We start from the raw sequence: 24,845 nt of genomic DNA on the forward strand, positions 1-24,845 counted from the left end.
GGAGCACACCATGAGCGTTACTATTCATGGAACTTCCGTTACTTTCGAGGAACGTTGCGCCAGGTTTACCGTTAATTGCACACCGGTACGTTAATTAACTCGATTATGTAATTGAAAAGCGGCAGCTGGTAATTGTAACGAGCCATTACGTCAGCGTTGCTAATTTGAGTAGGTGACAAATATGTCAATGATGTGGATATATGCGTTACTTTCGATACACGTAGTGTGTTGACGACAATGAAGTTGTATTACATTTTTAATCAATTGCTCGTTCAAAGCTATTGGAAGGTGTACACTTTGTTCTACTCCATCACTGACCGTTCTGGATCATTCGCATTCCTGGCGAAACTTCACACGTACATTTCTCCGAAATAGATATTTATTTTTCCTGAGAAATCTATTGAATATTGAACTTAAAATTTGATTAACTATAATGTACGAAAGAGTTCAATAAATAACAGCATCAGGCGTGAACGTAATGAATACAATTTACCTATAGAGAGCTAAATTTTATTCCGAATTTTGTGATTACTATACTGTAGTATCGTGAACGAGAGGCCTAAGAGATATCGGGTGAACCATAAACAGTTTTTTTTTTTTTTCTAAGTTATATCTTTTATGAGGTCTATTGGGTGTTTCCTTTTTAGTCTTCTTGCGATATTCGTTGTGTTGCACGTTTCAGCTGCCAGCTGGTTCGGGTGTGTTTCTATTCTTACTCTGTATATTGTTGCGAATCTGGTAATCTCTTCCTTAACCGTTGGTATTCCCAGGTCTTTCCGTATGTCCTCGTTTCTAACGTACCACGGGGCGTTTACCATTGTTCTAAGGATTTTGGCTTGGATTGTTTCTATTTTGTTTATATGACTCATTGCTGCTGTTCCCCATAGTGGAACCATAAACAGTGTCCCGAGAAAGCCGAGGCGCCGTCAGACCTATCAATGTGTCGTCGGTCCTTTAATTGAATAGTTTCGTAGAAAAGGCCTACGTGACCCTGGCCACAGGCAGATGCGGAACACGTGCGTGGTGGGCCTAAGAAAAGACAAAGGGATGCTAAGGGAGAAAGTCAGTATCAGTGGAGAAGCCAGAGAGTGTGAATCGAGAGGTCGGAGAGTGCGAGTTGCGTTGTCGAGAGAGTGTGGTCCGCGTGAGAGAGAGCGTTGGATCCGTGGTGACTAGAGTTGCAAATTAACTATTGAATTGTCTAAATTATAGTACGTTATTGTATTTAGTTCCCGTTAAACAACCATCGCTTTCCTGTTTAATCAACATTTCTACAATCCATTCATTGTAAATAAATCATAATAGTTTACGATACTACAATATTATCTCTTATTTCATCTATTTTACGCTACATCCAAATCCCCTACACGTAAAAGAAAAAAAAGGAAATCAGACAAGAAGCAAGGAGAGCGCATATTATGGAAGGATTCAATCAGGAGGATATTCCAAAAGACAAGAACACTATCGCGCCTCAAGTGGCAGTTAGCCCTAACGAACGAAGGAGGAACGACAGCTACTTGCGACTCGTTGCAGCACAGCGATAACGGGAAAATTGGTACAGTGTCGAAGAGAGGACGAGCGGTTCGAAATAACCACGGCTGATTATCATTCGCTTATCGTTTTCGTAATTAACATATTAGGAAGAAGTTTCTTGACGGAGGAAGCAAGAAGGAACGAGATAAATGGGGACGGGGCGAGCGGCAGAAGAGAACGTACAGAAGTAATCTGGACGGGGGCCAGAAGCTAATTCCCGTAGTTTGAGTTGATGAAGAGAACGAGACCATTCCGCTGCGAAGCTAGTTAAAGTTCAGCCACTTCTATTTCCGGTTTTACTCCTAATAGCGGGCACTAAGCGCGAACGTGTACGCACGCGGACACCTACCGTACGTATCAACGTATGTACGTATGAACACGATGTGAACCTCGCTACACGGCTGGATATTTCGATCTGCGAGCTGGATAAGAAATTTTGGTAAATTGAATGACCGTAGATGATGTAAATCTACTGGACGATGATAATTAAGTTTTGGGTTTGCAAAGGTATGACGAAGCTTCGGAAGATTGCGGACTTTTAAGGTTGTTGGATGTATGTGAATACAAAGGAACGCGTGCATAAATTGTAAGGTAGAAAATATATATATTTTGAGTATTAAAGTGTAAGTACAAAGTTCGAAATATAATCGAGCTGATTCAAATTCACACGCTAGCAGTGTTACCCTGAAGCCAACGTTGCATGTGTACCGTTTATGGTTTGCCTTCGACGCAGACTTTTGTCTATGCGCTGTCGATGGCTTCAGTGCTTGAGAAAACTAAAGACCAGATGTAGAGTGGTGACCACTTCAACACGAACAAATCGATTTATTAACAATTCGCGAAACTATGTGAAATACATATTAAAAATAAGAAATTTGTGTCACGAGATTAAACAGCTGATGTCAAGGTTTCGTTAGGTTCCTCCTTTTGAAAGTTTGACAAGGTTTGAGCAAGTTGAACATGATTTGAGAACAGAAGGTCCCATCGCTATTTTCCTCGTCGACCAAGAAACACACAGAAGTCGGTCTCCTTTAAGTAGTCTCCGGGAATATCACGGAAGCGTATCTCGACGAACAGTTTCAAGCTGTCTCATCCCTTAGCTTGTGGATCTCGTATCAGGTTAGAATCAATTATTTCGAGGCACAAACGTCTAGACCCGTATCGATCCGTCTCGAGCCTGGAACGATACGTCGGCAGATCCTGTACTAATAAACATTCATTAGTCGCCAAACCGATAGGATCCTGAGGATATTGGCAACGAGTACGGTTGCTGGTGCACGACAGAGGGGTGCGAAACGGGGAAACGTTTGTTGACAGAGAAGGGAAAGTTCGCTCTCTTTCTGAATGGTCGTCTTCTGTGATATATGATGCGAGATGGATCGTTTCAATTAACTCTTGCCGGCAGAGACCAATCTGTTCGATTCTATAAAGCCGAGTAATTTGAATAATGTGATACTTTTAAAGCCTGTTTGTTGTTTGTTTCTTTGATAACAATTTATCGAGTTAAAACAGTTGCAATAATTGTATTAGCTAGATCGATTTTCCAAATTCAAATATAGCTATTTTTTGATACGTCCAAGCAAATAGATGTTGCAAAAATTGACAGATTAAATTTTAGGTAATTGGGTTTCTATAGACGATTACTGTGATTGTATTAGTCGCATAGATAGATTCTGAGCGGTATTTTATCAGAAAGTAAAACTATTTGCGGTAGCGAAAGGGCGCCACAAGCGCTCCACAAGATCAGACAGGCTAAATCGAGATATACGGTTGATCTTATTGCAAACGGGCTTTGCGGAAGCCTCGGTTCCTTTGTGAACAGTCGGAGATTACTGGTTGTCAGTTGCTGTTGGGCTACGAGATCAGAAGTGGAAAGGAATCGGTGCAATGCCTCTCTGTGGATTATTACCGAGCTTGCGCCACCGCGAAGCGGCTGAATAATGAAACGATGTTTGTGAAACTTAATATCGATGATTTTGTGACAATAATCAGAGAAGAAAGATGCGCTGGATTTCTCTAAAAGTTATTTCAAAAGCGTATAAACTTCATTCAATTTTGTCCCTACGTTTTCAACGAGAGAATTTATTTTAACTATCTACCTTCCTGTTATATTCGCTATTTCTCATTTTTTCGACTTGTCGCAATAGAAGAAATTCAGTTAGAGAAATGAGCGATAGATGAGTGTTGAGAATTGTGGATCTTAATCGTCGAAATAAATGTATAGGAACATATAGATTACACCTAGAATTGATATCAAAATAGTTTCACATTTATTTAATATATGATTTACAAGATATTCGTCGATACATATTTGCACGCGTCTCAGCACTTTCTTTGTCTCGCCATCTTCCTTACCACACTACCAACGCAACAGTTGCATTCTTCTGTTTTACGATACGCCGTGCACGCACATATTCCCACATACTCATACTCATAAATGCGTGTCATTACTACTCGGCTAATCTAGTGTAGCATACAAAATTACACATATCTCAATAATGAGAATTAAATATCCAAGAAAATAATTTAAGCCCTTTGCACAGTTTCCCTGGTAACATGGCAAACATGCAGGAATCGGTGTACCGGCAGCATCTGAATCCCTTTGCAGCGCGAACCAATGCAACAACAATTTCCGTAGCAAGAAACGCTGTTAATAGCCCGCGAAGCGCGAGAAACGCAGTCCCGACGGCATTTACGTCCGCCGCTAATTGCACCGCAGCTCGCCAGTCCGCGGCTTCGGACGACCCGTTCCCAACTATATTAATCCATCCACGCTATTCACGCAAGAGAGAGAACAACGTAGAGAGGGTGTGGGACAAGAAGCTTCCAATGGAAGCAACGATCGTCGATTAACCACAGGCGGCAGCGGTCGTCAGACAATATCCGCGGCTCTTCACCAAGTACTCTCTGTTAACGATCATAACGCATCATGCAAACCTATAAGGGGTAAAGCGGCGATCAGGATGCCTGGGCACGCACCCTCTTGGATTACCTTCACCGTCCCCACGGCCCGTTGTTTCCATTGGCCGGCCGGTTTTCGTTGCACGATGCACCACGATGGTTTACCCTTCGTCGCCGCCGCCATAGTTGGGTCCTCTTCCATCGTCCCTACCCTTTCAAATCCCGCAATCGAGTGGCAGACTATCGGGAATCGCCCTAGATCGCCATTATCGTTAATCAAGCTGGTGTTTACGGAGTCTTAAGCGGCGCTGTTTGCGCCGCGAAACGCATCCTGCCGCCACGCACACTAGCGAGACGCGCGTTTTACGAGCGAATAGGATGAAGAAGAACGACGAGGTTACGTGTCGATGCGGGATATGGCGGAAGATGGCGAAATTGAGTTGCTGCAGGTCGCTTCAAGTGACCTTTAACGTTTAATATCGAAGGAAATGGCACGGGGCGTGGAAAAGTTGTAGGTGAAGGGGCTTACAGGTGATTTTGTATTCTTCAAAATAAGTTACTTTTTATTCCTTATACAAGATGGTTCTGGCAATTCAGTTACACTATGTTTATTTCAAGCGAAAATAACGAAAAATTGTGGAGGAAAATTTTCCACTATTTAACAAGCTTCAAGAAATTTCTCCGTTAGATTGAACAAATATAATGGACCATAATTTGTATATAGACATTATCGCTGATAGACAAACTTCGTTCGTGACGTACGAACGTTCACACGAACTTCTGCGCAATTGCCACATTCCAATTTATTCCAGAATTTAAGCTCACGTGTTTTGAAACATCCTGTAAACGTGCTGGGAGATCTGCCGGTGGAGAAAAAGGTAACCGTCGCGCTCCAGAGATTCCCTGGCGGACAGCCAAACACCCAACAACCAAGAAACCCTTAGACTCAACTGTATCCACTCCATCCATGGACCTAGCCATCCAGCTCTCCTCTTTTTCCCTTTCCGTATCCGCTATCTCTCTCTAGCCACCGATCTCTCCACCTGCCGGCCTCCCAGTTCTTTGCTCGCATCTCTCGCTACCGAAATTCCATTTTCTAACGTGCAACGCTCTCCACCCCCGCTTCTTCTTGCACGTCCTTTCGACTGTCACTCCAACTGCTCGCTATCGCGTCGGTTATCACTCTCGTATCCACCGCCTCTATCTTTTCTTTCACTTTTGATTCTCTCCTCGTTTCGTTTCGTTTCCACTTGCTTCTCTACTCTTTCATTCTCTCCTTGAGGTAGATTCCTGCATTTCCTTAGCTAACAGGATTCGATCGCTCTTGTTAAGACGATGCGCGACACGATCGCGTCATGTCAGTTTGGTAGAAGACGATGTTCCAGGGTGAACGGTATAAATTTACTAACGAAACGTACTTTTCGACCGGCAAAATTTATACAATGAGATTGTACGGTGAATTTCAGTGAAAATTCTATCTTTTAGAAGTAAAGAATTTCTGTAAAATGCGTCGATGAACAAATATAAGCGCAGTAAGATAATCGGTAAGGTACGATCGATGGAACGAAGCAGCCCGTGTCATTAACCGTACTGGTGCATCGACCCAGTTGTTGCCGCGCCATTAGCGGATAATGACACTTTTTCGAGCGGAAGTAGACTAGCTAGATCGGCGTCGATCGTTCCGCCCGTTTGGTTGCGAACGTCTTCGAACGTTGTTACTATTTGAACGAAGAATAAAGTGTCTTGAGGATCGTTTCATCGAGTCAGAGATCACCAACCTTTATTTTGAACGATTTTATTTTTACACAAGATTCTACGAGTCAGGATATTTGCAGTTAATGTACTTCCTAAGTAGAGTTCAGCAACTTTACAGATTTTTAATGGCCGTATGTAAATACATCGAATTATTCAAGTTGAAATTGAATATTTATATTTATATTTCTTGATCTCCAAGCTTCCGTATAAAAATCTAAACTTTCAAAGGCAAAAATGTTCTCTTCGACCAATTTAACAATCGTTTGCCATGCAACGATTTTCAATTTTACGGAAACGAAGAAAATATCGATCGAGGCAGCGTTAAGATGACGAGCCAGCGTTTCTAACAGCGGACGTCGCGATTTTTCACGGTGAAAATCGGCCGGAACACGAAACCACCGACGGAACTGGCAATTTCATCGAGTCGAGCTTAAACAGTCACGCGAGATGATTGATCTTCCCTCCCGCTGCCGATACGTTCGTTCTCCTGAAAGAAAAAGGAGGAAAAGAAAAAAGAGGGGGGGAAAAAATAGTGTCAATCGTTCGCGATGTTCTGCATCCAACGGCGGACAGTTTGATCGATTCGAGGAGCGTGCTCGAACGGGTGCAGTGAATTTCGGCGTTTCAAGCGTGCATCAATGTGATATTGGCCGAAAACCGGTAGCTCTTTCATAATTTTTCCTGAATTTGTAGAGTGAAATAGAGAAGACTAGTTTGAGCTTCAAGAGCATGCGATTTTATTGCGCGACGACTAAAGGGAATTTTGAACGATGTTTAGAGAGGGCAGGATTATTATACGAGTGGTCTGGGAATTTCTGATCGTTGCTTAATTTGTAGAATAACGAGCAAAATTCTACGCACGAACAGTAGTTTGGAACACAAATTGACGCGTATTAGTTAAAGTTTTTCAAGCTTTTGAAAATTTTCGTACCAGTAAATATCGTTCTACCTTAATATTCAGCCAAGAGTAATATATTTAATAGTAATACTGCTATAAATAGCCACCAAAGAAACAAGAGAAATTTGCAATATTAGAAATTGCAATGTGTACTCTCTTCGAAGGAATGTAAAATATCTACTACATCATACTCGTAGCGCAATTCATCTAAAGAAGTAGCAAACGTTCAGGAACAAAGACATCTACGATGACAAGCCACAAGATCGATGAAGGATGTCAAAGACATAACCAGCGCAAACACAGCGTGGCATGAAAATTTACACACGTGCACGATCAGAATTCCTTTCGCGCGGATTCGAAGGCGAATAACAGTAAAACGACCAGCCGAAAATACCGACGCATTTGAGGACGCTCGAGCGCGTCTTTCTCCTCTTTCAGAATCGTTTTTCAGTCGGCAATAACATTCCAGGAAAAAAACAGCTACGTAAAGCACTCCTCCTTCGCGAGCAACCGAACGCTTCCCAACGAAACAAACTACCAATGACGACAAAATCACTTCTCTACCACTGGTCAAAGGAAAATACGAGATATCGAAGTACTTTTTCATTGGTTCTAGCTATGTTCTTCGTTCTATCGTCATGATCGCTCGATCTGTATGAACTCTATGTACAATAATGTACATGTAAGGCATGTTAAACAAACAGGAACGTAAAATGAATTGTAGAAATATTGTATTTCAACAGAGAAACTTCGATATTCAGTCTAAACAGAATCGTATCTTTGCAGAAATTACAGATACACTTTTATACGTAAGCGTATAAATCTGATGGCTAAAAGGAAGCTCATTCGTTGAGCTCTTTCACTTAACTTTGTTCCTCTTCGTGTAATTCGAACGCTTATATATTTATATATATGATACATTTAACGAGCGATTCTTCTTCCAGCTATCATTTACAAATTAATTATAAATCACACAAATGTTAAGGTTTGTTAGTATGGCATGTCTGTCATACGATTGAACAACCAGCGTTGGACTAAGAGTTGCTGGTACTTTATCAAAAGATGTCTTTTGCGGCTATGTAGTTTTTATTTGTTAGAGCGCTTACATTCTTTGATGTAATTGAGACTGTCTTACATTTTCGATTTAAATACGTTTCCAGTGTCCATTTGCCGGGAATGAGAACTCCGGGCACTCTCTTGTCGTATTATGTGAAACAGAATCGGACGAGTGAACAGGAAGATGGAGAATTAAAAAAAAAAGCAACTTGAGACTGGTAATACTGAATAGCATTATAAGTTTCACGCATTTACTTAACGACTCGTTTTCGCTAGTTTTTGCGCGGCGTTACGACTGTTTACGTGTGTGAAATGACCGGTGACCGCGTGTCTGACGCGCAACAATTTATGCTCGTTGTTACAAAGGGTGGCGCGTTCTAGCTCGATCTGTCACAGTGTCTCTCGCGTGCAACGATCAAAGCCTTTGATCTCGACCTGGACCCTCCGTCTGCAAATGACGCCGTAATTTCGATCGCAGCTGCGAAGGTACGTAAGGTTCAGTAGTTCTACATTCCTCTGATCGGCCCTGTATCGGTTCGCGTAACAAACATCTCGCGATTCTAACAATGGACTCCTCACGCCGTGTTACGTCTTTGCGTCCACTTACGCGCTGCTTTGAGAGTGAAATGTGTTCGACTGGATTGTTTGATCCCTGCAGAATGGCCAGCATGATTCGTGACATTATCGAGAGACAGCTGTGGCTGACAGTGTCGGCCAGAAATGACAGTTTCACGTGGAATGTGTATTATAATTGGCCATATTATTTTTGTGCAAATACTCGTAATACGTAGCTTTCCGCTTGCTTCACTATCAATTATACGTTTTTCAATTTCTCAGATAGAAAATAGAACGAACAAAGGTTAATTTGTAACTAGATCTAGTAGAATCCAGTAGAAATTCAGGCATAACCTTAGGTGCAGGTTTGGAGGACCTTTTCATATCAAATGTTTCGTAATTTCTGAACAAATTGAATCGTTGAACAAAGTGGCAAGGTTAAAGTCAGTTGTTCGATTCGTTATTTATTCAAGGTCGAAATTATCGCGACTGAATACCTCAAATAATTGATCAGAAAAAAAAGATGACCGCGATCGTTAAAGTCAGAGCAACGTGCAAAACTATGCCAGGTTGATAACTACTGCGTGTGATTTGCATAAGCAAATTTTACGCGGCATAAATGTTTCAGCGAGTCGTAAATTGGATTAAGCGGACTCCATGGAAATTAGCCGTACAGTTTTTAGCCAGTGCAGCGATGCTGCCTCCGCGGACTCGAGGTGTTTGCTAAGATCATGTTTGTTAAGTCAGCGTGCTCGCGCGTACGCACAACCTGCTTCCCAGGTTTGCTCTTCGTAGTTCGTAAATTCTCGCCGTATGAAAGAACAATATCAGGAACAGTACGTGCACATGATCTCGCGATTAGTGAATGTGCAGTAGTAGGTGGTACGTACGCGGTATGTACATATATCATTGAATATAGCGAACATTCTGTATATAACGATATACAGTACGAGATATCTCACATAAGTATGCTGATTAGAGATACGAAGCAAGTTTGTCTTGGTCCATTACCAGCCGGCTAGGCTTTAGCAGCGTTAAATTTTTAAACAAATTTACAGAGGATACTGTATCGTGAAAGTTAATAATGTTAGTCAGGATTGAAAATAAAATTTATTATATCTGATAGTTTACTCTAAAGACTGTTTGAACATTTAGCATATGTAAAATTGATATAAGATAAATTATACAGGAATTAAAACGAACTGCGAAACAACTGCATCTTCAAGATATTAGAAAACGACCAATGCGTACGAACGCGATGAGTTGTTAGTAAACACGAACAGGCTGTGAACACAAGGGAGTAGTATAATTGCAGTTTACAGTTGCACGAATGGTCCAGTTGCATCGGATAGCTTGTGCAGTTCTTATCACGGGGCTCTTCGGTACACACGTGTGACTTGAAAGTCAACACGAGGGGGAAACAATCGATATCCACGTTCATTGTAATATCTACTCAAATAACAAACAAGATATTTCGTTGGAAATACATATTTGACAGGTGTTATCTAGATGATCGATTCTGACTCACATACTTCATACGTCTTTAAAAGGAAGGTCATTTATTCATCCCTGTAGAGATCACACTGACTTATTTTGATCATAATGAAAATAATTGATATCATTGGTTGATAATATCGTAAACAAAGTTATATACAAATAATACGAATAGTAGCTTGTTGATTTAGAAGTCTAAAGGAACATCAACAAAATATTATTTGCTAGTAGTAATATTTTTTCTTCCAAAGGATATATATTTTTTATTGTTAAACATCTATTATTGAATATCTCGTATTTACGGATATGGATCAAATAACTTTTTACTTTTCTATTTACAAAGTTTCATTAAAATCCGAGAGTAAAACATTTTATGCGATTCTCTTGTCAAATATTTTCTCTCATTCCAGAATACGAATAAAATTTTCCGAATAATATTATGTGCTCTATCCTCTGCACAGAATTCCACATTTTATTTTCAAATAACCTTCTATCTAGCAGTATTTTATTTCCTTGTCAAATATTTTTTGTTATTCATAATATTATGCGCTCCATCGTCTATGAAAAACTTGATATTTAATATTCGAATAATTTTCAGACATTCGATAATTTCCACATATATCCGTGTGTAGACTAGTCAAATTTAAGAACATCCTTGTCCAGCGAGATGGCGCGCGCGCGCGCGCGCAAGTATTCTGCTCTTGGTAGTTCGTAAATCCTGGAGATTCGAAAAGAACAATATCGCGACGACGATTCGTCATGCTGTTGTGTACCGAAGCGTGCCCTGAGGATCCAGAGAATTTCGTAAAAATCCTGGAACGCGAGGACAGTGACGAATTGCCGGGCAGATAAAGGGGCGAAAGACGTCTTGAAACAACCTTGCCTCCGGTCCGATGAAGACGAAACTTTGCTGCGTCGAAGCGCAAGAAGGAACGTTAACCTCCTTTCTTCTGTTCGCTAATGACTCGCCGTTCAGCTTCAGTAATTTTTTTCTTTCTCCAACCAAACTTCTTTGTTTCCTTTTTTTTTCTTCTTTCCTTTTTTTTATCCTCTGGTTTCAACGTTTGGTTTAATTGGTAATTTCAAGAAGAGACTTCAGACTTGAACTCTGGTATTCTATTCTTCTTGGGATAGGTGATGGCTAATGTGTTTAGGTGTTTACGGGAATGATTTCATGAAAATCTTTTTTAACTCGCAAAGTTCATAACAATTGATACGTTACTGTACTTAAGATCATTTAGAACTTTACAATAATGCTCTACGCATGTATCTTCTAACGCTTGACGCATTACTCGTTACTTTCTCCGCATAGACAAAGAAACAACCTACCTAACCTCACCACGACACGCGTCCTAACCTCACCACGACACGCGTCCTAACCTCACCACGCCACGCGTCCTAACCTCCAAAATCAGTTCCGCGCAAGTACTGGTGTTACCGACCGAGGAACGAAAGGTGAGACGATCGACTTAATCCATGGAAAGCGTTTATGGTGTTCTGAAGACAAAAAGTGCAACGGCTGATTTGGTCCGATCGATGGAAGAACGTCAGTAGCAGCTACATTAGTTATGAAGTCATTAACTATACAGATAAAGGGAACGTCGGTTCGCGATGTTCCACCAACTAGAATATGCATGACATTTCGAGCCGCTGCTGGCTTCCTGGGACTGTGCATGAAGGAGGGCAGAATTGAATTGCAACGTCAGACTGACATCGACCGAGAAAGAAGGCTTAAAAATTAACCAGCAGATCCGGCTCTCGGTGCGCTAATACGCGTTTCGATGCAGATTTCGTGGTGCTGTTGTTGCTTTTCTTGGTTATATCGATGTACCTCGTGTTTAATAATACGATACTTTATGCTCACATGGATATAGTACTTCTTGTTTCGAATGTAAGGGCTAAGGGAATTTTGAATGACATTGAATGCTAGAAACCACTATGCGATGGCTTATAGTATGTATAATAAATAAGCGATATGTATTCGTTTATGTACGTTGACATCAAAGAATATTAAAGAAGTATGAAGAGATGTTCGTAGATAAAAATTATCTAGGGGATATTCTCACAGCTCTGTGCTGTATGGTGTACTTTTCGTTTGATGTTTCGTAGATTGCAATATATTGATATTATTCGTTGAAGAAGATGATACAGGTTTCTAGGAACGGTGAGTGAGGTTAGGAAACTTTATGAAATCCTAACCTCCATTCTACACTGTGCTTCTTTATTATATCATACTAAAATGGAAATATTTCTATAAAATAAATAAAATCTTAACTCTCAACTATAGAATGACATTTTGGGAGTGTTATTGTACACTGATGATATAGGAAACCTATGTTGAACCTAATCTATAAGAAGAAGCAAGTACACCCTTAGAACCGTCTGCGTAAGCTCGTAAGTAACCGCGGAACTATAATTCGTGAACACTGGGGTAAAAGTCTGGCGACTCGTATCTAATAAATTCAATTATCTCGTGGCGGCTACGTAGGTCAAGTTGCTGCTACTAGCGGAGATCAGCCGCTATGTCGTAACTTCTGACGCTTGCCCCCGCTAACAAGACGCTAGTTACGTGGTCGTTACTTTTACGGAAGTTGCTCGTTGTTAATCTATAACGGCGGAAACGCAGGCCAGCGTCGGGTTTCAGTTAAGCAGCTGATTTTCTTCGCCTCGTTACCGGCCTCGTTACATTTCAATCGAGCCAATTCTGCGTGCCATAACGCGAGAAATTGTACGTCGCTACACTGGTTAAATTGTCATATAGTTCGCCAGCAAATCAAAGACGAGCTTTCGTAACTTGCTCGGATTTCTAAATTAAGTTCTATCGTTTATAAATTCTATATTATTTAACGTTTAGAATGGTAAAATATATTTGCAATGGATTGTATTTAGGGAAGTTGGTGTTTTAGAACTTAGAAGGAAAGGTTCAGAAATTTACAATACAACAGGTGGATCTATCGTGGACTATACGCCCACCGATAGTGGTTAAGTCATAGATTGATTAACTGTACAACAAATCACGATATGTATTTTCCGACTCACCATAAAATTACAAATTTCTACTCTTTCGTCGATCCTATCTCTATAAATTCAGCTCTCGTAACTTTGCCGTGCGCCTAAAATCGTCCCAACATTCACAAAACTGTTCACCTGAATTAGTTACAACAGGATGGATTAAGCACGTTTCCGTTTGTTTGTTACAGAGTACTTGATGTCAGGGAATCCACGAAGCTACCCGGCTCGGTCCCCAGGGGTCGCTTCCACTCCAACCGTAACCAGGTAAGTGGTAGTAGGAGGTAGACGCGACGAATTTCCCACGCGAGATCTCGATCGAGAACGTCGCCCGGCGCATCCATATTCGAGAAGGCAATAACACAGATTTCCGCGTAAGCCAGATCGCGTAAGCGGATTTTTCGCGCGGCCGCCAACAAATCCACGAGACTTATCGGTTTACCTAGTTGCCGGATTTCGCATGGTTGAATTAAGCCACGAAAAATCGACCGTGCTGTTGACTCTGCTTCGGAAACGCGTCCCTCGATCCGTCCCAGGAACATGAAATCAACCGACTCTTCTCTGCTTCACCGTTACGATCGATCCAATACGAATCATTTACGATTTTTCCCGAAACACGAGCGGCAATTTGAAATTGATTTGGCGTAGGAGGCGCAGGTGTACTTCGGACAGTCGATTATAGAATTAAGTTACTTCCAAACTGGTTCTTCTTGTCCTTTTTTTTTTTTTTTTTTTTTTTTTTTTTTGTTAGAATTCTTGGTGGGATCAATTTTTGTTTGATGTATTAAAGTACGCCATTTCTTCATTAAAATGAAAGAATCACGAAAGAATATACAGAATATAGAGAGGGTAGTCATGAAAAAATCATATTTTTCGTAAATAATCTTCACTTGTGTTAAATTTTCGTCGTCAATTTGTCACAGCAGTAGCGTTATCGAAGTGTATTGTGAAAAGAAAAACGCTACTTGGCAGGAGAGGCTCGCTATTGACTGAAGAGGAGGAAAGAACACTTGCCGTGACCGGGAAGAATGGAAGAACATTGTCATTGATTTATTAAAGTGTCTCAACGTTTTATGCTACATCTCAAATATATTCCAAGATACAAATGGTACAACGCTCGTAAATAGTTGTACTTAACCAAAATAAGTTTTGTCCTATGGCTGTATAAACTACTATTCGTTTGTTACTTTATCTTATATTTCTTCTTTTCTGCCTAAAGTCTGAATATTCTGTCACTTGGATATATCGTACGTATCAAATGATATTTCCGTGAGCCACTGTATATCCTATCCTACAGGATACTACAGTAACGAAGAAGAAAAACTAGCGAATAGTCAACATAACAGCATTCAGGGATTTGATGTTAATTTAACGCCAGACGCGTCCACCTCGTTCAACACTTGGCTGGTCTGTAATACGAGCTACGATATTAGCGACATGAAAACAACGGTATCGAACCGCAGAAGTGCCATTATCCACCGCGAGGCTGTCGTTTACTGTCTCTCTAACGATTACAAATCTTTGGCTGGCCACTTTCGGCAATTAGCGAGTCATTAACGGTTCCCTGAGCTCGCGTTCGCCCTGCCAATAAAACCGACGCACGAAACCAACGCGACAATTTCGAATTCGCCAACGGCGATTCTTCCAAACTCTCGTGGCTCGTGGAATTTTAAAAGAATGGAGAAGTTGAGAATATTCAAATCATTCGGTTGAATAGAGCTCGAACGTGATCGGAAGAGCAATAACCGCGAATAAAATTATCGACGAACGGACAGGGACGACGATTCGAAGACATTTCGATTCAAATGAATCGAACTTTTAAAATATTTAGTACGTTGTCCTGTGGATCTCCCCTCCATTTTATAGGCTGTCCTTCTTTCTTTGCTTTCGTAGATTTGTTCGTCGTTGACGATGCATATCGAATTAGGCCGCTATTTATTTTGTGTCGTTACTTTTATTGCGCTTCGAGTAGATTTATTGGTTTTTTTTTTTTTTAGATTTCTAGAGTATTTTTCCTTAGGAAAATTGATGGAAAACTGCCGAGTAATAATTCTAGTGCGTAATATTGTAGCTTTAAAAATAATGTCGAATTTCTAGAAGAATTCGAAGTTTGGTTTTATTAATATTTTTATTATTATATATTTATTAGTTACATTTTATCGTATGAGAAGAAATATTCGTGCACTGAAATAAATTATTGAAACTCTGTGTTCTATGCTCTGGAATCCGGAATATAGTACGTTGATCAATTGATATTAAAGTTTAAGATTCTGAAACGCTACGGGGTTAAAAATTATCATTTATATACTACTTTTATGTTATTTTTAGCCGCTGAACACGGTAGGAAAGTTTGTATAGAAACCTGTGGGATACTCCGTATACGCATTTGGAATATTCCAATAATCGAAGTTGCAGCATATAATATTATATACATATAATGGAAACGTTCCAATGCATTAAAAACAGAGGATCATTGAGTAAATATTAGATCGATGTGAATATGAAATGTCGTTTCTTTGAATTTGATGGGTCAATGCCGCTCATTAAATTTTGTCATATCGTCACACGTTATCAGCCAAGTTAAGAAATATGAAATTTACTCTGACACACATATATCGAATTTTAATGAGTTTTGTAATAGCCTTCATTATCAACTTTCATAAATAAAGTATACATGATATTTAACAACGTATGAGAATGTTCTTTCATAAATTATTTTATAAATATGATAATTTTTTACAAATTTCATAATTTTGTCAGCCATATAAATTATTATACATAATATATATATATATATATATATATAAACAAGCATGAAAACAAATTAATTAATTTTCTTTTTTGTTTGATAAACAACGAGCTTAATGTAGTCTCTTAAAAAATTGTTTAATGAAAAACATAAGTTCGTACAGAGCTGCATGATTTTCCACTGGATGTACAAATTTCATATTCTTATTGTTTCCCTGAATTTCACAGAAGAGTAATAGTCCGAGAGGAATGAATTTGCGCGGCGTTTAAGTGATATTTAAGTACGACTTAATGGAGTTATACTCACGATTAAACGGATGCAGCGTGAAACGAGGTCACAGCCGAATGGTTCTGAGCAAACCTGTTTAATCGTGCGGTTTATGTACTTTTTTTCAACCGGAGAAACGACGCGAAAAATGATCCCTTCTCGTGTAATCGAACTCGTCGTTTCAGTCGATTAAATATTAATTCCCACTTTTCGACAGTCTCCCACAATCCAAAAATACCCTACTTGTATGGAACAGAGTAAATGTCGAAATATTTGTTCGAATGTAACGAATACTCGGAAGAGGAATAATAGCAAAAAGTTATAAATATGAAAAAAGAAAATATACGTACCAGTAAAAAAAAAAAAACAAATTCAACTTAGATAACCGTTACCAATAACGTGATATAATCCGTATAGAGTTCCAATGAACCATTCACGATTTCACCCCCTATACATCGGCCATTTCTGCTCCACAATATCCAGCTCCATTATTCGATCCACTAGGTTCACCAAAAACCATCTACGAAAAGCATTCTCTGGTCAAATTAAATTCCGTTCCTTCCAGCGATATTCGTAAATCGAGTGATGCCGTAAAAACATCGGTCCCGAATCTCGATGTCTCGTGGTTCCATCTGCGCGGCGAATAATTTCAACAGCGAACTCGCGAAACTTTCTTCTTTTTTTTTTCTTCCCCCTCGTTCCACCACGAAAAATAGTTGGGCCATCGTCGAACAATGGCGGCCTTTACCGGCCTCCCCTGACTCTCGTACATTTTTTTTTTCCTTTCCTCTCTTCTTCGGAGACGCGTTCCAGCCGGGGTTGAAACGTCGAAGAGAGGAAAGGCCATCCGTGTCACCGGAAACGACGGGTCAGCGAGACGGAAGGTACTCTGTTGCTGAGGCAACCGGCAGCCGAAAGGACACACGCGTGTCCCTCGCCAAAGGTTTCATCCTTCCTCCCGCTGTTCCACCGCATCCGTCGGTCCTAACCTCGCTTCGTGTCCCTTTTTTTCTCTCCACCGCTTTCGTAGAACGTGGATCGTTAACGACTCTCGCTGTTCAATACAGAGAGTGGTAATGATCATTGATGGTGTTTCTCGTACTGCGAATTCCTTTACAATTCTTTCTTAGAATTTGCTTGATCTTGACGACTAGGAGTTTGCTAAGATATATTAATGCGATTCGCAAGTCAAACTCTCGCTGCGAGGAGAGGTTAGCTGAAGTCTAGCTGAGAAACGGATTTTACGTGGCTATTTCACATAGGGTGTTTCCGAAATCCTGCTACAACCGAGAAGAACGTGATTCTGTACGTAAAAGTCGAAGATGTAAGATGTGTTTCGTCTTTGTATATAAACCTTTTCATCGTTTCGCTGTCAGAATCGTCTCGGATATATTCTGTATAGTTTAAGAAAGGGATTATGTATCGAATGACAGAACTTGGAAGTAAAATATTATTTGTTAATTAAGTAAGAAGCTATGCAAAACCTTGTGAAATAACGCAACGTGTTTTAATGCGTTATTATCCTTTCCAAACAATAGCACAACTATATTTTGAATGCGAACGAGTATATTCACGTTTTACAGGAAGGTAAACACATTCCTTCGTGAGAATAAACATGTTGCCGCCAAACCACCTGCACGTACTTACGTAATTCGTTATATTATTTCAAGAAGTATTTCTTTACCCCTGTCGGTTTTATGCTACAAATGGTTTCTTCTAACTTCTCTGCATAAATTTCACGCAATAACTAAAATGCCTTTGAAATTTACCTCCTCTTAACGTTATTCACATACAACAAACATCATCGAAGTTAAGTTAAAGAACGAAGTTTCCTGTTAGCTTTCGAAAACTTTCGTCTCCGGAAAATTGCCAGTGTTTAAATTGTGTATCACGTTTGTATTGGTGTTCACATTTACACGATACCAAGATGAGACACTTTAGATTTGCAAAATTCAGAGGATAATTTCCAATATAGACGTCGATGTAACCATCTTCTGTTTCAATAGGATCGAACGAAGGCAATCGTCGTTAGCACTTATCACATATTAACTGAAGCAATTCCGCTAAAAGAACCTCCGTCCGCACTCGATCGAAAGTAAAGCCTTTGGATTCTTCTCTTTTCCCGATCGTTGCCGCACCTTATCCATCTTTATCTCCTCGATATCGTTCCTCTCGAGACTCCTGACTGGTGGAGTTTTCGCAAAATAAAAACAAAGACACACTCGTTATTGTTCGAAGAGAAGGAATGTATCGAGGAAAATGCTTCGCTTATTTATCAGTGTTTCGCTACTGCACGTATAAACCATCTAAACGTTACGTTTCATACATATAAAACTGTTCCAGAGCTTTTAATCTTCTTGTAGGTTGAGTTTTAATCCGAATGCAACAATTATTCATTATTATTATTATTGTACGCTGTTATTTTCATTTATTAGGTGTTACGATCATGTAACATATATCAAAGGAATAAAAATATTGTTCTGATACTTTTTCTATTCCTTTCATTCTGATTTTTTAAATACCGGAATATTCAGGTTGTCGGTGAATCTTTATAGTATAAAATTTAGCGAATCCATTTAATTGGAGACTCACTTCCACGCGATTTGTATACATTATAAAATAAATTACAGTTTAATGTAAATACACAGTACTCGTGCTCCTTGTATGATAGAGAGGAAAATTTTCGAAAAATATTTTCAGTAATAACAGAATACATATGCAATGATATTCGTAACGTTCAAATTTGAAACGTAAATAACTGGAAACAAAACACAAGCATCGGCGCAATGAAACTCGCGGAATTCAGAATTTCGATGTAGCAAAACTTGCCACGGTGTAATATTTTTGGAACAAATGTTGAACCTGCTCGTCGTGGATACAAAAGGTCATGACGATACCGATGGTCGCTATAGTATCGAAGGGCGTACGACGACCATCGATGTTTTACACGAGATCGTGAAATTATGAGGCGCGACGATAAGGCTTCCAAAAGATTTATCGTTAGATACCATCGTGACAGTTTACCTTTCTCTACTGACTTCCCTTTTTAATCGATATCCGCTGCACATTCCTCCAAAAGCTTTTTGCTTTGTCGAGGAATTTCTTCGATTCTCCCAATAAATGACATTTTGGAAGTATGTAATATTCAAGGAAATATCGTCTTGTTCTGATAAACTAGATTTATAAACAACAAACAAGTGTTAAAGTTATACATTCGCCTACATAATTGCAATAAATATTTAATCGTGAGTAGAGATTTTAAATAGCAAATAGTATCCATTCGAAGGCTTCGTTTAAATTGATTCAAGTAGAATCGGTCAGGTAGAGCTAAATTTCTGTGTCGTACATACAAACAACGTTATGTAAATAATAATAATTACTAGAAATCAAATTCATAATTATTCTACCAGATGTCTGAACCTCCTAAAAATGTCCCTCGACTATCTACTTCAGGTTCCAGTCTCGCGTCACCTATAGTCAAGGGGTTAATCCCTCCAGACGTCTTAATCTCGGCCTCAATTCACGTGACTCCAACCCTGCTCGGTTCCTCTATCTGTTTCCCTTCTTCTTACTCAGTTTTCCAGCTTTTATGCTTGCGTCGAATGAAGTAACAAAAAGGATCTTACGCTTTTCACGAGACGCAAAACGCGCCCGGGCCCTTATTTTTCTTCTCTCTTCGCTTCTTTATCCCCATCTATGCTTCTTCAAGGTGGCGGAGAGGCGAAGGGGACGTCTCTTTGGTTAGTACGCTCGAAGAAACACGACCGTAATTGCGTTACAATATCCCCATTGTCGGTGTCGTGGTTGTTGTTATTGTTATTCCGCAGGATTGTAACGTGTAATTCACAATTCAAGCCTCGCTTGAAATTCGTCGAGGGTAATTGAGCAGAATATGGCGTTGTGGCTTGTATGGAAGCAAGGAGTTTTTAATGTACGCGCCAGGAAATTTTTTTCTTTTTTTTTCCTCGGTTGTTTCGTTACTGAGTTGGAAATTGTGGTAGGGGATGCTGAGAGACGGCTGGTTTGTTACTTTTCTAGGACTCGGGTTGATTGCGATTCTTTGAAACTTTGAAATTTCCACCGTTCTTCGACAGCTTTACGGCTTCGTATGCGGCACCTTCGGCTTGCTAGACCCGCCACGCATCTAATCTAATTTAAAATTAGGATTGCGTTACGTAGAATATTCCCTCGAATCATTATTGCAGTATTCTAAGTGAAATTAGGAATAAGTTGCTCTGGATTTTTGTCAAACCATCCCTACAAAATAATTCTTTCGAAAAAGCCACGTTAGGGTGTTTAACAGCGAAACATAAACACAAGGAATTTTCGCGGAACGAGAACGACGCTTAACACGAGTCTAATCTAAGTAATAGGAGAATTCTCAACAGGATCAAAACTTTTACCAATTTAATTTTTATCACACTCGCGTATTGTCATCCGGACTGTAACATTTCCAAGTTAAAAGGGTAAAACGGACGAAGCGCGTTTTCCAGAGGTTAGCGAAACTGAGAACGAATGGGGCCCGTGAAAAAGAAGAATGCCGGGGCCACAGCTAACACGACACTGGCACCTGTGTTAATAACAATCCGCGTGCGCGTGCGTGCACGTTCGCGTGACATCGTGTGATACCGCGACGATAATATTTTTTCAGCAGCGGGCAGCCTCTTGGCCGGTTTACACGGCACAGGGCCCGTGTAAAATTTCACGCGTAAATCCGTGACAACGGAACGTAATTTCGGGCACGACCATGATCGATATCGCGCGGCGAGAAATAGTCCTGAACACATCGTAAAATCGCAAAGCCGAGTTCTCGCGTGCTCGTTGATTAAAAGTCGCCGGGTTCTGACTAGGTCATTTTAGAATTCGACCTGGAAATGTTTGTTTACTCTACTGTGATCATGTAAGGGTCGCTGATCGAAACAGCGGAATACGCCCTTATCGAGTTTGTGGTAAATTAAGAAAGAAAAATTATTAATTGAATTTAAGTTAAATTTTGTCTTAACAATATGGTGATCGCTTAGTTTCGATTGGAATTTTGTTTGTATGTAGTCACATTATTTTGCACATTGCAACATCATAAAGTGTAATATCAACGGTTGTCACAGCCTTAATATCGTCCACACTTTGAAAAGCTTTGGAACTATATATTGGGTTGGCAACTAAGTGATTGCGGATTTTGTCATAAGGTGGTATTGACAAAATCCGCAATCACTTAGTTGCCAACCCAATAGTAAGCACTTTTAATTAGAAGGTTTTATATTCTTCAATATATATCTGTTTCAAATTTAAACAGCTTAATTGTTTAAACCACTATTAACCCATTTTTAAATCAAAGATTGGCATTCGTTGTTATAAACGCGCTAATCTAGATTCTTTTCTTGGTGTAAAGGTTAGTGACCTCTATTCTTCAAATTCGGGACAGCCGTCAGCGTGGAATCGTGCGGGTTAATTTTCGTTTTGCGAAACTTTCTGTCATATTGGTAATTTAAATTCGTAATTAAACAACTTCCGCAACTAATCGTTAATTACGTGGCGCGGCACAATAAAACTTCTTAATCAGGATACCGTACAAAAATTAACGCGTCCGCGTTGACGGGTGTCGTGGCCGTCGGAAACGGAAACGCAAGACGAGCACGTCGCGTGAAATTGTTCTTTTCCTACCCTCCACTTTTTTTCGTCCTGATTAATGCGCCATGTTAAGAAGATATTTAAATGTGGCACCGAATCGACGGTAATCGATTTTGACGTTGCCAAATATCTTTCTCTTCATAAACCTCTAACATGAAAGATTATTTTATCGCTTTGACTCGTTTCGTGCTACAAAACATTTCATAGAAACGAAGTATTTATTTATTCGTGCTTCAGAACATCACATATTCAGGAAATATTTTATTGATACACGATTAATGCGTACGTAATTAATCGCTCATAGTGTACGAATTTTTAATGATTCAATCGTAGTATTATTACTACTATACTGTGAATATTTATACAATTTCACATTTTCATGGACATATCTGAAACAATATAAAACCTAGACAGATATTCTCTTCGCCATTATTATAACAAGCACTTCAATATTTTATGTATTTTTTCATTATATCCATTTTTTAATCTTTGGTTTTTCCATAAATGTATAAAAATCTGCAGTCTAATTATTCCGGTACATGTTGAGTTAATGATTACTGGCATCATATATAGCTTGTTATTCGTTAATTTGATCAAAAATGTTCTATACGAGTCACATTATAAATACATTAAAATCCACTCTTCATATACACACATCGTATAGTTAATGCATATACTCGTTGAACTTCTATTTTCACGTACAGACCATCGAAGCACCAGGATTTCTCGATTGCACCGGTAATTACGGCGTTGCATGTGAGATGCATCGTGATCGGGTGTCACGTGGTCCGTTGACATAAATCCTTCTTCGACAGGGTAGCTGGGACGCGTTTCGCTCAAAAATTTCCGAATGCAGAAATTTGCATCCAAAGTGACGTGGCGTTCAACAGCGCGCACACTTTTTCGTAAACAAATTCATCAAATTGAAATCGAGAAAACGAACGACGCGGAATTACCAAATCACATTTGCTTGTGGTGAAGACGCAGATTTGTTTAATTTCAACTACGGATATTTGCATTCGAACCGTAATTGAAAAATTTTCTTTCTCAATTAAAGGCAATGATCGTGGGAAATTGGACAAGAACGAAACGCAAATTAATTACTTCGTTTTGTTTAAAATTTTATAACCCCAACCTAACCCTTCCGATTGATTTTAATTTTTAATTTCGCCAATTATTTTATCGAGAAACAAATCGCTTGCTTGCGAACCAAAAATTTATTTATCGCAACGATATGACGTAAATGATAATAAATTCTAATATAAATATAATAATACCATTTGTAGCATGGTTGCTTTTTTCTGTTTTATGTCTTTTGAGCGGTTCGTTTAAATACATCTCTTGAACATCTTCACTTTATTTCTTTTACCAAAATTTGAAAGTTTTGTTTTTGATTCACCGTTATTAAATATCATGGTACAGAACATACTAACGTCATATATCAGCGATAGAAATTAATCTCAGTCTTGTATTGTATTTGCCACGAATCTGACAATCAACGTTTCAAGCAAATCATTCTGACAACGTCAAATTTTCGAAGCCACTACGTCACGGTTAGCACAGGCACTACCTGACATTGTCAATGAGGCCCTGAATACTTTGAACTGCTGTCCGATTCCCGCTTTGCCAGCCGACTCAGTTTCGCGTTTATAAAGCTCCCTCTCTCCGACCATAAACATTAATCTGCTTGAACACGCGCGCGTCTGTCGTAATTATAATTGATGGTATGTTAATTGCAATTTATGCAAAAACCTGTTCACCGCCGGAAGATATATTACGTGGTTGTTTCCGTGACCGTGGCTCGAACGTCGATGATAGATCTAATCTTTTAGACGACGGTGATTCACTTGGTGAAATTTCTCTTGATCAAACATTTCACCCTTTCCCATGAATGATGCGAATATTCTAAAATAATGAAAACGAGACTTTATTAAAAAGGAAAATAGAGAAGGCCAGGGAAAAAATATCGCAAATATCGAATATCGTCGATATTCCGCAGTTGTATAATAGAAAATTTTGTTAAAACAGAAAATACAAAATAAGTTGTAATTTATCGCGTAATACGATGCATGTTTCACTAAGAAAATTCAAATGCTTTCAACAGAGATTAAAGATGACAAAATATTCCTTCGCTTTTCCTAGAAAAAGACAAGCATTGACAAGAACGATTTTAACGAGCCTATCGATCGTTGGTTACCCTGAAACGACGTTTATTGTTTGTTGCAATTATACTATCACATTTTCCCTGCCTATCGAAATAATTCGATGATCGCTCGAATCTTACCCCAGCACGACGCTCTTCTACAGAAACCATTGACGTAATTAAAAAAATTGCAAAGACGTCCTTGTAACGGGAAGAAAACACTCCATAAAAAAGAAGTCCGCTGAGAAAAGGGCACGCGAAGCGAGCAAGGCTCCAATTTCAATTATCCGCTCTCGAGGAAAACTCTATCCGACACGAGTCCTCTTGTTTTTCTTCTAATGGGCCAGCATCGAATTACCGAGATATTTATTTATCGTGAAGAGTCGCGGGTACGCAAGAGCCGAGATCAAAGCTCACGGATTTCTCTGTTCTTCTTCCTCAACCTCTTGTTTCTCAGACAACAAACTGAGGAGAAAAATGCTTCTGAATTTCAGCTGGCTAAATAATAGGAAATAGTTGATCGAGGCTTGTAAATAGACTTTCGCGATACGTGAAATTTTTCTTTTCGAGGTAGACAATTTATTGAATTATTTGTTAATAATTTATTAAGATTCGTACGATTTATCGATACGTTTGTATGAATTTTTATTTCGTCCTTTACGCATTCATATTTGTTTCGGTGTGCTTAAGAGTAAAACAACTTCCTCCGTAATCCTACTAATTCGCTATTTAAATTTATTAAATAGCGAATTAAATTTATTAAGATTCGTACGATTTATTGATACGTTTGTATGAATTTTTATTTCGTCCTTTGCGCATTCATATTTGTTTCGGTGTGCTTAAGAATAAAACAACTT

The 24,845-nt window shown here is 39.3% G+C and overlaps 1 protein-coding gene across 8 annotated transcripts in view; it reads left to right on the top strand.

Annotated features, from left to right (window-relative positions):
* Nucleotides 1-24,845, top strand: part of LOC132908869 (teneurin-a) — a 709,702-nt gene that overhangs the window by 450,457 nt on the left and 234,400 nt on the right. For all 8 annotated transcript variants that reach the window (XM_060963257.1, XM_060963282.1, XM_060963275.1 and 5 more), the window contains one exon: nt 13,393-13,468. In XM_060963257.1, coding sequence (XP_060819240.1) covers nt 13,393-13,468 — 76 coding nt within the window. The remainder of the gene's footprint in view (nt 1-13,392; nt 13,469-24,845) is intronic.

This window comes from Bombus pascuorum, chromosome 1 (assembly GCF_905332965.1).
Source record: "Bombus pascuorum chromosome 1, iyBomPasc1.1, whole genome shotgun sequence".
NCBI classification, from domain to species: Eukaryota; Metazoa; Arthropoda; class Insecta; order Hymenoptera; family Apidae; genus Bombus; species Bombus pascuorum.